This window comes from Ursus arctos, unplaced genomic scaffold, assembly GCF_023065955.2.
Source record: "Ursus arctos isolate Adak ecotype North America unplaced genomic scaffold, UrsArc2.0 scaffold_3, whole genome shotgun sequence".
Classification (NCBI taxonomy): Eukaryota; Metazoa; Chordata; class Mammalia; order Carnivora; family Ursidae; genus Ursus; species Ursus arctos.
Genome location: NW_026622985.1, coordinates 67145873 through 67160116, shown reverse-complemented (window position 1 = coordinate 67160116; position 14244 = coordinate 67145873). Strand labels below are relative to the sequence as shown.

Below are 14244 nucleotides of genomic sequence, written 5' to 3'. Positions count from 1 at the left end.
GCCAAGAGTGTAAGGTAAAAATCTCGATACCATGTTCAACCACCGTATGAAGTACCATTTCTAAGCCATAATATAAAAGAATTTCTATCTGTCCTACAAGATCTGCAATTAATTATCCCATAACAATCTATCAAAAGTAATACATTCCTCTGAGTCCAGAGTCTCAATTATTATAATTCCCTTTAAGCAAAGCTTCTAATACTGTCTTTCACTTTGCTGCAATTTATGAGAAAAGCAGTACAGAGTTACAGATTAGCTATTGTAATTAGAAACAGAATTCAAAAGGAATTAAGAGTGTTTGCTTGTTTGTTGGGTTTGGTGAGGTTATCCTAGAGATCATTCCAGCCAAATGATTTCCTGAGGCTATTCACCCATATCTAGACCCTCTCAACCATTTTTTCAAAACTTTCTGGACCCAATATAATGAATTAGTGATGTAACACCAGCTAGGTGGAGAATATGTTTTAAACATAATTATAACCCCTAAAAGGTATGAAATAGTTAAATAGAAAATGCCATCAAGGCAACAACTGGATGGTTTTTTATCACAACTACCACAGATTTATTAGAGTAATAGGAGAATGTTTCTAGTCAGCCCTCAACCCAAAGCCTAGGGGGCCTAAAATGTGCCTGCATCCAAAGGTTCCACAAGCATTTGCTATTTACTATGCAGAAGAGCACATTCACAATGGAGAGAAGCCACATCCTAGAGACCTCATTATTTCGTGGATTTGATTAATAGCAAAGTGTAATAAATTAAATAGTTAATATCCAATGAGAGCTTACTACATGCCAGTTACTACTTCCAGAAATTAATTCATTTAATCCTCCTACTATACATAACAAGCGGATACTACTATACCCAATTTTATACATAAATAATCTGAGTCTTAGAAAGGTTTGGTATTGTCATATAGCTAGTAAGCAACAGAGGTAGAATTCTAACCAAGCAGTCTGACCCAGAAACCCTAACTTTTAACCACTAACCAGAGATATAGAATTACAATTAAAGGGGGAATTGAGGAGTATTGATCTCTGGTCACTTTTTCGGTCACCTCAGAAACATTCATTTAATCTTCTCACAACATATTTTGTAAAAGGAAACTGAGCCTCAAAGAGTAAATAAATAGCCAAATCCACAAAGCCACCAAGGGAAAAAATTAATATTCCTTATACTATATCACACTAGCTCTCTGCAGCTTAAAGACTAAGCTGAGTGGCAGATATAAAAGCAGAAATCTCATTTCAATCTACATATCAGTGCTGTTTTAAGAAAGTGACCAGTGGAACCTGTCTGGTAGAGATGCTGACAGGAAAAAGAAAAGAATCTATAAATAACACAAAACATAAAACCAGCATATTTAAAGGAAAAGGATCTAAATCATTAAGACACTGCAGTGTTGGGGTGTTTGTATCTATGTTTGTGTGTGTATATACATGTACACACGTGTGTGAACTCTTTGCTGTTTGGTTTCATTCCATTCTCAACTACACCCTTCATTTTGTTCATGAAATCTGGAGTGTTTCTCAAGTAGGGACAGTATCTACAACCAAAGAGTGTTTAGCAATGTGTGAGGGCAGCTGGTTGTCCTCCATGACTGGAAGATCCTACTGGCATCTAGCGGGCATGGGCTAGGGATGCTAAACATCCTACAGTATTGTGTCTGCACAACAAAGCACTGTCTCACCAAAAATGCCAATATTGTTCATCCAACATTAAGAAGTATTTAAAGGAAACCTTTCAAGTATTGTTAAGGAAAAAATACATTATCCAGGTAGACTTAATCAACATTTGTTTTCAAAAATCCTGATGCTTCAAGAGGACAGAGGAAATAGGTAGGGACCATTATAGACAGGTTCCTGAACAAAGTGCATTCGTGTTTTAGATGCACTATATCTTATATGTACATAAATTCCTGTTAATACTATGGGGAAATATGTAAGACCAAATTTTGAATGAAGACTCGGGGTGCCTGGGTGGCTCAGTCATTAAGCGTCTGCCTTCAGCTCAGGGCATGATCCCAGAGTCCTGGGATCGAGCCCCACATCAGGCTCCTCCGCTGGGAGCCTGCTTCTTCCTCTCCCACTCCCCCTGCCTGTGTCCCCTCTCTCGCTGGCTATTTCTCTCTCTCTCTGTCAAATAAATAAATAAAATCTTTAAAAAAAAAAAAAGACTCAAGGTAAGCTCAGTCTAGATCATCAAATATCTTCATACTTTAGCTCAAAAGCCGACTTCCTACATATAAGGTAGTTTCTACCATGAACAGTATAAAGGTAAGTAAATATTAATCAAATTGTAGTCTTATACTAATATTCATTCATTCACAAAATACCTTTTAAGTATTTATCATGCGAGACACTGTACCAGCAGCTAAGAACTCCCTATGAATAAGACAGGAATATTTCCTACCCTTCGTGGAATTTTTACTTTATTGTATTTGTTCACCTACTACACATATAAACAAATACATACATAATATAATTTCAGTTAATGATAGGCACTATGAAGAAAAAATAAGGCAAGAAAGTGGATAAACAGTAATGGGAGAGAGAGCTTTCGTGAGGTGCTCAGGGAAGAAGGCGACATTTTAGCAGAACCTTGAGAAAATAGCCATTAAAAAGTCGGTGGGGAAAGTATTACTGGCAGAGACAACAGCAAGGGCAAATTCAATAGGAAACAACAAAATTTGCATGTTTAAGAAAGAGCAAACAGGTGAATGTGATTGGAATGGACTAAGCATGAGTGAGTGATGGATTGACATTAGAGAAGCCGAGAGGCCAGAACATACAGAGCTTTGTGAGTCTAAATAAAGAGTCTGGACTTCACCTTAATGTGTTGGAACTGAAGAGTTTTAAGCAAAGGAATAGGTAATTTTTTTAATCACTAGGGTAATAAGAAAAAACTGAGAACTAGGATACCATACAACCTGGATACTAGGATTAGGATAAGGCACACAAAAGCATAAATACCAATACCTGTGTTAAATTGCCTGAGTGAGGTGGGTACTAGTTAGAGAAAGCTAACCAACTTTATTTTAAAACTACCTGGGCCCAAAACACTCCTGCACAAACTTCTGCCACTCTATCTCAGATCATTCAGGTCACTAATTGACATCTTAATATTCTAAAGAAAAAGCATTTTACAATCCACAGACTCTTCAAACTTCAAATCATTATCTTCAATGTTGACAAAGTTAGAAACAAGCCTGTAATAACACTAACTTTAAAGCAGTCTCTGCTGACTTTAGCTAACTGAAATAAACATAAAGGGAAAAATAAAATCCCAAAAATGTTCACACTAAAATACAAGAGAATATTTTGTAATATATTTCAAATATACTTGATTAAAAAGGTACGAAACTAAAAGTTCAAAGCAAATGAGGCAAAGACAGAACTTTGTTAAAACAATCAAGTTTAGAGAAGCAATGCTAACAATATTGTTACGTGGTTATCCTCAAACATCCAATACACAAGAGACCTTGGTTTGGTTTATTTGGCATTTCTTTGTCTCATGAAATCTTGTTGGCACATGTATTTATTCAAATAATTACGATTATCCAACTTTATTGCTGGGTGCCTGTTAGGAGACAAGAACATAAAGCTTTGCTGCCAGTCTAGAGAGATTAGTAACATTCATGAAAAAAGATAAGGTACAAGATTACAAGCTAATTATGGGCACTGAGCTGAACATACCTGCTCTGAGAGACTCACTGATTCTGACAGGACAGTGACTTCATCCCCCACCCACATCACTAATAACTTACAATCTGAGGGTGCCAAATAAATTGTCAAACAGTAAATGAGAGTTCAGAGAACTAAGTGACTACAAAGTTTCATTTAAGGACTTCACAGATCTTGGACTTCAAGAGTGCCTTTCAGAAAGGTTTGCCTTACATATGCAAATAATTCACTTATGATTTAAAAGTAATAATTTCACATCTTTTCATAAATATCGGGGGGCAGATAGGGAGGGTATTATAAAAACATGACTGAGAAGAAATCACTAAGTGTACCATACAGACACTGCACTCCAAGCTAATGGGGATTCTCGCAACTCCAGAACCCGAATGAAAGAGATCTTCCTACAAACCATTTTTCCTAAACTTTGTGTTTCCCTACAAATGGCTTTAACAATTTCCAAAATGTCTAATTAAACGTGTTTTCCCCATTGCTTAAAAGGACTGAACAAAACGTCATAAGGCACATTTGGAAGATGGTGACAGGAGATTCCCTGCTTCAAAATGCTGGAAGCCGTTAGTTTAACGGTCCGAAACAGACGGCTGTGCTCGCATCCCGCTATTGTGTCTTCATTTCAGTCGAAGAAAAGACATAACCACTTGTGTGTCTTAAAACCTTAAACAGGATAAAAATCACTTGATGTCATTTCTTTACCTCATTTTTGAGAGAGCGTTTGTACAAATACACTAAACCACTTTACCGGTAAAATGTTGCTCCATGTGAGGAAGCCCCGCAGGCTTGCTCCTCCTCGTCTCTCGTGCAACGTGCCCGTCACTCTCTCAGCCACTTACAGGGTAGCGCGCCGGCGCATCCTGGGAGTCGTCGGCCGCGGGGATTGTGGGAAGTGTAGTTTGGAGACCCCGCCCTCTTCGCCATTCCTTTAATGGCTGCTTCCAGGAAGGTAATGTACGAACTCGTCTCCAAAGGATACTTGAGATTGTCTCAATGTATTTGTAAAACAGGGGTCATGTTTGCACCTTGCTGGGACAGAGCAGGGATTCTTTTTAAAATCTTAATAGCAGGTCCTGGAACGAAATTGTTTCTGGGTTCGATTTATTTTTAGGTTTTCCTGTGCGGGCGAACTGACCAACTTTAAGTCTAGTTCCCCTGCTTGAGGAAACTGTTTTCTCTAGTTATTATCCATTCCTCTCTCTTCCGTACGACCTCTTCGCCCTGCACTGACTCTGGCTGTCCTCTTAATAATAATAATGCTGATGATGGTAATGGTGAGTAATTCTTAAATCCTACCCTCTTTTGATAATAGGTTCTGTCACGTGGAATCTCTTAGCCTCAGGGATCCGGAACTCCGGGAAGGGACTACTTCGAATCAAATAGAATTATACGTAAATCCTTTTGTTTGGTAAGTTTTACTAATTTCCCCCACAACTTCACAGATTTACATGTTGCGTGACTTTTGCCAGATTTGTCTGCATGTCCTGGATGGGAGAAATCCTAAGAAAATACAATTTTTGCTTAATAGATATTTTAAGTTTCCGAGTGTCTTGTGTGTTTTCTCTTTGCTCTTAATTATGTTCTGTTCAGTTTACTTAGTTGATTCACAGGGTGTTGGCATGATAGAGTGCGGAAAAATAGCTGGAGTCAAGGAATTATCATGAAAAGGGGAGATTAGCCTCAAATGGCCATCTTTAAATACCTTTTATAAGTTTAACATGTGTTTTCTACCATAAAATGAGGAGATGGTCTGAAACTTAAATTTAAAAGGTGTGTGGATTGTTATTTATGCATTCATACCATCGTTTGAAAAGGTGGGAATTTTTAATAATTCCTTTTTGTTTCCATGTTTGATTTCTAGAAACCTTCAGCCCCCAAGATCCAGATTCCTGAAGATCCAGACATCATGACCTCAGTTTCAACACAGTTGCTCTTGGTCCTCATTTCACTGCTTTTGGTGCTGCCTGTTGTTGAAGCAGTAGAAGCTGGAGATGCAATCGCTCTCTTGTTAGGTGTGGCTCTCAGCATTACAGGCATTTGTGCTTGTTTGGGGGTATACGCACGAAAGAGAAATGGACAAATGTGATTTTGATGGGTCTTCTGCATCAGACCTTGCCGGGAAAATCTTTGTGTTGTTGAGGTTAAAAACTGAGCTTTAATGTCTGAAAGTTCCCAAGAAATATAGTATTTTCACATTCTTGTCTCCCTGTAAATGGGAACAAATTAATATATGTTAAATGGGGGAAGAAAAGTTTTCTTCACAACAAATGTTGCACTGAAAAAAGCAGTCTATAAATTTCTTGTTAGAGGGTTAAGGATGTCAGACGACTGAAATTTACCTATTATTTCATAGTTTCTTGGAATTCTCAAAGCGCATGAAGTAGGAAGAAGGAAACCCTTGCCCAGAATCCTAGGAAATTGCCAGTTCCTCCCTCATTGAGGAGTCTTTTTTTCATACTTCTATTAGATTTTTGTTTTGTTAACTCCCAACTTAATATTGTACTTAGATAGCGAATGCAGTCAGTCAGAAATTAAATTTTTTATTTCTCTGGGCGGATGTAAGAAAAATGTATTCAGTGTATCTAATGTTAAAATGGAGACAATATTTAATGTAAAAAAATACTTTATATTGACATTGGAATGGAGAAGAGATTTAATGTTTAAAAAAAAAAAACCTTTATATTAACTGAGTAACATCTCCACGAGGAGAAGTACTATATTAAATATAAACCCATTATGTTATAAGTTAATGTGTGATGTTCATTTCTGTTTACTTCAAGTTGTTTTTATCTTTGTATGGACTTTTTTGTCAGCTAAGTGGCAGAATTCCTTACCTTAAGTGATCACACTAACTTATAGAAACACTATTAGTGATACGTGGGAAATGGGCAGTATCAAGGTAGAAGTCCCTGGTAGAGAATCCACAGATACAGAAGGAAAAGGTAATGACCTATACAAATTTACACACTAACGAGATGAAACATACCCTATCTGACCTAACTACTGAAGTGTCCTCAAACTGGTAATATCATCTGAGGACTTGTTAGAAATGCAAAATCTCAGACCCGGTCCAGACCAATTGGATCAGAATCTGCGTTTGCTTCAGGAGCCCAGGGTAATTTGTGTGCATATTCAAGTTTAAGTAAAGACTGTTTTTCACCGTTTGAACTCAGGAATCACCGGAAGGACTTGAAAAAACTTTCAGATTCCCAAATCTTTCTCCTAGTTGCATTGTGGTAATTTTAGGTTGGGGCCTGGAATTCTATGTTTAACAAAAGGCCCTCATGATTCTTTTGATTCTGTAGATAATAAGCCAGCAGAGAATAGTCTTGAGTAAATCAAACTACATGAGGGTCCTACTGGAAACAGGTAATCAAGTGTTTTACTGAAATAATGCATTATCCAATCTCTAGCTCTCCAGGTGACATTGGGAGTCTTAATGTTGATTAGAGAACAGGCAGTAGCAACCTAAAACCCTGTTGATAGTGCGAGCTCACCTGGCTTGCATGAAAGGGTTGGGTAAAGAGTACCAGAAGTGAGGGACAGCCATGCTCTACAGACAGAAACCGAATAAATCTATTTTTGTCATAGCTATTTTATTTTTTCACAAGAGACTGCACTAACGTTTTTTGTTCAGATAAATTGGTGGTTACACATTGTGTAATTAATAGAACTTAATTTTACATGCCCTTTTTTTTGAAAGATGGAAAAAGGAATGCAGATTGTAGAACAGTTTGTCTTAGTTCATAAACCAGCAGGTTGGATAATGGCGTAAAGAGGCTGCTGCTTCTTCCTTATACATCTGAACTTTTTCATTAGTATTGGGAGAAATCAAACTTAAAGTACATTTTAAATCACAGCGCATTAGTCATTTAGTCACCTCCAGGTACTATTTTTAAAATGATCGAAATAAGACTACAGGCAAACATTCTATAATGAACGATGTATTTCCAGAAGTGCCTAGAAGAAATTAGAAAACTATCATTTTCTTATTTTTCCCTTAAAAGTAGAGAATTATCATGAGGTAGCATTCAGGAATTTTGACAGATAGGATGAGGAATACCTTCTCTATTTTTAGGTTCTTTTTTACCTAGGTTGGATTACATGGTTTAGCCTAAAAAGAACAGAAACTTAACAGTGGCCCTTAGCCTTTTTAGGGCCACCAGCTCCTTTGAGAATCCGATGAAAACTACGGTCCTTTCCCTGGAAAAATGCACATATATGCTGGCATTTTTAGATTAATATCAAGTAGCTCACAGAGCTGAAGCCCATCAAGAAATCCCAAATCAAAAATTTCTGTGCTTGTCTTTTTTTTTTTTTTTTAAGATTCTTTCAAATTCTGGAATTTCTTGATTTGCTCTGATGCATAACATCTGCTGTGGAGCAGTTATAGGAGGAATAAGATTGACACATGTCCCTCAAGTGCCAGCATAATTTATAGATGTCTAGTAAATGCTCTGTGCATGTTAGCTCAGTTAAGTTCAGTTACAAAGGCAAAAGACTAATAGTTGAAATCAACAAGAAGTACTGGTAACCCACCCATTACTCTAACGCCCCAAATCCGTGCATTTCCTGCATTGCTTCTTTGTGACTACTTTCAAGATTTTCTTCTCTGTTCTTAGTTTTTAGGAGAAGGCTGACTATGATGTGTCTTGGTATGAATATGTTCGGGTCCTGTTTGAGATTGCTCAGCTTCTTAAACCTATAGGTTTATGTTTGTTCCCAAATTTAGTTAATTTTCATCCATTATTTTTTCAAATATTCTTTCAGCCGCATCCACTTTCTCCTTTCTTTTTGTGACTCCAGTGACCCAGTTGTTGGATCTTCTGTTGCAGTCTCACTTGTCCCTAAGGCTTTTCTTTTCAGTCTTTTTTCTCTGTTGTTCAGGCTGGGTAATTTCTAGTGTTCCATCATCAAGTTCACTGATTGTGCCCATGTATTTTTTAGTTTTAAATTTTCCATTTGATTTTCTTTGCAGCTTCTATTTCTTTGCTGAGATTTGCTATTTTTTCACTTGTCAAACATGTTTGTAATTGTTCATTGAACTTTTATGATGGCTGCTTCAAAATCCTTGTCTTAATTCTAACATCTGGGTCGTTTTGGTATTGGCATCTGTTGATTGTCTTGTCTCATTCAAATTGAGATCTTCCTTGGAATGATTTTCTATTAACAACCTGGACATTTTAGGTATCATATTAAAAAGACTGGCTCATCTTAGAAAGTTGTATTTAAGGAGGACTTTTCTGACAATGCTGCTTCAGGGCAAGGGAGGTCGTTGCCTCCTTAGTGCCAGATAGAGGTAGATGTCTAGGGACACCTCATTACTGTTCCCCACATGCCTTCCAGTGACCCCAAAGGTGGGGGTCCAGACTTTCTGCCCATGGTCATTGGCATTTCTGGGTTGCCAGCTTCAGAATACCTAGTACCTAGTCAGAGATCTCTGAGGAAAAAGAAAATACAGAGAATTCACTACTGTGTCTGTCTTCTGGTCCTGAGGATCTTAGCTGATCCTGCCTCCTTTCCACCTTTCAGAATATTCTTTTTTTTTTTTTTACAGATCATGACTTGAGCTGAAACCAAGAGTCGGTCACCCAACTGACTAAGCCACCTAGGTGCCCTTCCTTTCAGAGTCTTATGTTTGTTTTATACATAATGTCGAGGGTTTTTAGCTGTATTTAGTGAAAAAAAAAGGAAAAAGGATGTCTACTCCCATCTTCTTGGAAGCAGAAGTCTCTTCAGTGCATATTTAAAGAGTGAATTTTCTAGAGAAAAAAATGCCAGGTAAAGGATTGATTCAAGGTATTTCACTTAACAGACCTTTGTCTTGTGATCCACATCTGTCCTCCCCTCTTCACCCATCCATCATATTATTTATTTCTGTCTTTACTCAGTAAGCTCAGTTAGGGAATATGACTAACAATGAAGAATGCAGGAGTGCAGATGAAGATTGAAAAAAGTGCACTGTATTCATATTTTGTCAGCAACAAGAACGTAAGGACAGCGTCTTGAAAAACTGATGTGAAACCAAATGTACCAACTGTGAAGGAACAAGGTAGGCTCAGGAAATCTCGAAAGCTAAACGTCACATGCACCTTTGCCCTCTTAGGCTTTCTAAGCTCTGCAGAAGCTTGTCAGATGCCATTCCCAACTTTGGATATAGGAACAATGATGTAGCTATACAGCGTGAAGCACATAATGAAGGAAGAAGAATTCTCTGCATACAAACCATCTCCCTCCCAGAGACTCAAACACTCTTCTTTGTGGTATCACAATAGGGGTGAAGAGCCTAACCTCTGAAATCCAACAGACATAACCAGGCTTCACCACTTAAAATTTGATCTTGGGCAAGTCATTTCTTTTTAATTTCTGTCTCCCTATCCTCATAGATAGATGAGGAATACATGAAATAATGGCAAAAAGCTTGGCATGCTTAAGGTCATTATTACTAGTATTTGGAGACATTTTCTAGACATGGGGGAAATAACGACTTGATAAGCATCAATTTTGTATTTATATATTACATAAATCCCATATTAAACAGATACTATATTTTAATTTTGACATTTTCCCTGAGTATTTGTTTTATCATTTTTCTTCTACCATTGTAGGATTACAAACTGATGAAACTCAAAGACATCTGTGAATAAAAGAAAATTTGGCTTCCCTAAAGCTTCCCCAAATTTTCAAGGGAAAGAAAGAAAAGAATTGATTCTGTTTGAGTAATTCCCAATATGTTGACCACAGGTCTTTACTAATTGACACAAAAGCTTAGCGGTAACTGCTTCGTCATTTAAGGAGATACAAGGAATTTGGTTCTGCTTGTTCAGGAAAATAGCAGATCGGGTCTATATTCCACTAGGAAAAGTGCTCTGACAATTCTCATCTCCTTAGAAGTCATCAAGATATAAGCAACATAAAATTTGTTCAGTGTTTCCTGTGGTAGGGAGTGGAGAGGGAGCCCTTATTAAGCCTTACTGATCGCAGACAGAATTTTTATTCTTAGGTGAGAACAGGTCTAAATCAATAAATACGTGTATAGAATAGCATGTTAAAATTTTTTCTAATTTTTAATAACTTCATTTTTCTGAATCATTTATGTGATTAAATAATAGACATCTAACAACTAAATGCAAAAGGCAGAAGACCAGAAAAATGTGATAGCTGCAAAATACTAAAATGTGGTTTGATTTTCCATTGACTTGTAGTATCAGAGCTGTGATACCCTCTCACATATTTTCACTGAGTCCATTATATATGGGTGATTAAAATTTTGAAAATATTAGTTGGCACTTGATAATCTGAAATGAAATTATGAAATTTTATATACAAGAGGGTTAATTATTTTTAAAGGGCTAGTCATGTAGCACTTTGTTAAACACTGGGATTATAAATATATTCCTCAATATTAATCAAGATAATTATGCTCTGGATAAATGTGCATAAATCACTTAACAAAAGAATTTAAAAGCAGGCATGATCACCAAGAACAGAAAGTATACCATATTCTATTGAAGATGGTTTGTCAGAACAACCCTATCATTTTACCACAAAAATTACCAGAGCATTTCAATAGCAACATAAAACAATTTTACGGGTCCTGTGATGACATATGCCCACTTTCACTTGTTTAATCAACATTTTTTAAGACATCATCAGTGCAATTTAGAGAGAAAAAAATAACTACCAGGCAATTGTCCTTGAGCCAATAATTTAACCTACACAATTTCTTCAGTAATCTCTGAAAGGTTTCCTAGTGATACAATTTTGTAGTTCCATAAAAGGAGTTTTACTAATTTCAAAACTAATAAAGTCTAATGTGTTAAAAATATTGTAATTACCCATTTTCATTCGGCAACCTGAAGAGCTGATTTCCTCTTCGAATTCCTCACTGAAAACCGTAGTCTAGTCATTTGGTACATTTTTGGATTTCAGTTGAGTGAAGCGGGGGCAGCTCATTTTCTGCACTGAACGAGCATGATTAGGGATTGTCTCAAGAAGGAAGAATAAAAACAAACTGTAGCCCTGCCACTCCCACTCACAGCAAACAGCCCACACGCTAATTGATGTCGGCCTGGTGGTATCCAGAAAGAAGCAACCTTGCAGTTTTGTGAGCTCAGTCTTTTCTGGTGCTAACAATGGGACTCAGCCACAGGCACCATCTTCCCGGTGGCCAAGACAGTTGAGGGCATGCATAGCACCTTCCTCTCCCTCATACCACCTCTGGGCCATGCCCAGTTCTTACAGAATCCATCTCCAAGTCGTGCCTAGGATTCACCCACTTCTCTCTATCGTCATGGCTCCTACCCAAGTTCAGACCACAATCATGATGTGGATGAGATCCACAGCAGCACTCTAGCTGGTGTTCTGACCTCCCATCTTAACCCTCTGTGATCCTTTCTCAACAGAACAACCAGGACCTCTATTTCTCCGGTCTAATCTCTGTCTGTGACCCTCAACCTACCTTACACTCTAGTTTTCAGGCATATTGTTTTTCACTTCCTAGAAAGCTCCATATGTGTTCATCCCCCCCCCCTCATTTTCCCTACTTCTCCTGCTTTCTAGATCTACATGTTCCTTCCTCTGCCAGTAGTTTTCTCAAGTTCACCTTCCTAGGCTTGAACAACACTTCTTTAGAATGTCTTCCCTGACCTTTCCTGTCTGAAATGCATATTCTACTGTGTTCCGGCATAGCATTTCTTACATCTATCAGGCACATATCACTCTGTTTGCTTATTTTTGTCGCAACCAAACCCAACCCCATCTCAGGCTTCTAAGCACAATGCCTGGCATATAGAAATTACTGCTTGCTCAATCTTTTATAGAATGAATATGTGATACAAAGTTAACATAGCAAAGGAATGCCCCAGCCCAGGATACACAGTGGATCCTAGCATTCTCTCACTGAGCCTGTACGTGCCCTTACCGTCTTCAGTACAGCTTTACCAACATTTCAGATTTTACATGGATAGGTCTGAGATACAATGCAAGATTTTACCATTTTCTTGGACATCTAAATAATTATGGAACATGATTTTAATAAGCATTAACACAAAATCTAGTTAGCTGATTTGAGTAATTACATACACTATTTATAAAAACTTGCATTGGATACGCATATTTAATGCTTTGTTGTTTAGAAATGATCCACCATTTTGAAACACGGGATGATCTTCTCCTTCATCTCCTTCTCTTTCTCTTACTCATACTGTATTCCAGCAACACCAAACTCACTGAATTACCAAAATCAAATGCTTTGCCATATGTCTTTGCTCATCTTTCATTTGCTTTGTAAATGTCATCACCTCCAAGAAGACTTTCCCAAAAGAAGTTAATAATATCCATCTTGCAGAATCCACAGCGCATTGTTTATACCTATATTAGTGTATTTCATGAAGCCTGTTTTATGGTTATTTAGATACTTACTATCCCTTTTACACCACCTCCTCCACTACCCTTTCCCTTCCATCCACCTTTACTCATCACCTATATCTTAATCTTAAAATCAAGATTGTGTCTTTTTAATAGTGTAAGTACTCACACACCCTGTCCGTGCTCTTAGATGTTTCAGTGGATACTTATTTATTTGTGTATTGAATTTCGTTCCTAAAAACTCCTAAAGAACAGATTAAAATAGTAGCACTGAATAAACAGATCTATATGCTGACAGAGATAAAATACTGAAGCTAATATTATTGCTTTTTAATAACATTACAGGTTGAGAGTTTTCCTTTACACACAAATGTGTGAACTCTATCTTTCGGAAAGCAGTTGGCAATTCATATTTACTCTAAATGTCATCCATTGAAAAATATCCACTGTGAAGCAATCACAAGACAGCCAACATATTGTAGTTCTTAGATGATGCTACAGGTGATGTCAGGTGACGGGTGGTATTAGATGACAGGTGATGTCAAAGCCTACATTTCATTCAGGTGAGAAAGCTTTATCAGAAAAAAAATTAAGAAGAGGCAAAAAGATACCTGGAGCCACCATTCCTTCTACATTTCCAAAGATAACTGTCAAATAAAGAGCCCCAAATAGGATTCCATTTCTCATCCTTAGTCATGGTGAATGGACTATCATGGAGCCTCTCCATAATTCCACCCTGCTGTCCTTCTGGATCTTTCACTCAAGTGCTATGACTTTCCACCTCTAAGAGTAAATCAGTTCAGTACCCAGGTATGACTGAAGTACAAAGAAGCAATAAAAGTCATTTTTTTCATATCTACTTGTTCATCCAAATATTTGGGCCTCTATAAAATAATTATCTTAGGAAAATGTAGACTTAATTTTATTGATGCTGCCATTATTCAAAGCATATTTGGTACTCATATTTGGCCTGTGACATGCTCCTTCAAATCTCCCAATGAAGGGAAGACTTTGTCATTGAACTTTTGGTTTTGGAAATGAACCAGAAGTAAATCAGAGCTGAGGCCTGTGTGTGAATAAGGTAACATGGCCAGAAATAGAAAGAACAACCACTTGGTGAACTAATTCTCAAATTGTATGAGAGCTTGTGGTCTCACATTTTACAGATGAAGACACTAAGGCTTG

At 37.4% G+C, this 14244-nt stretch overlaps 1 protein-coding gene across 1 annotated transcript; it reads left to right on the top strand.

Moving 5' to 3' along the window:
- Positions 1–4559: 4559 nt before the first annotated feature.
- Positions 4560–6436, top strand: SMIM30 (small integral membrane protein 30). The gene is made up of 3 exons (XM_026509624.4): positions 4560–4639; positions 5003–5098; positions 5552–6436. The coding sequence occupies exon 3, from the start codon at positions 5597–5599 to the stop codon at positions 5774–5776; it is 180 nt and encodes a 59-aa protein (XP_026365409.1). The 5' UTR covers positions 4560–4639; positions 5003–5098; positions 5552–5596; the 3' UTR covers positions 5777–6436.
- The last annotated feature ends 7808 nt before the right edge of the window (positions 6437–14244 follow it).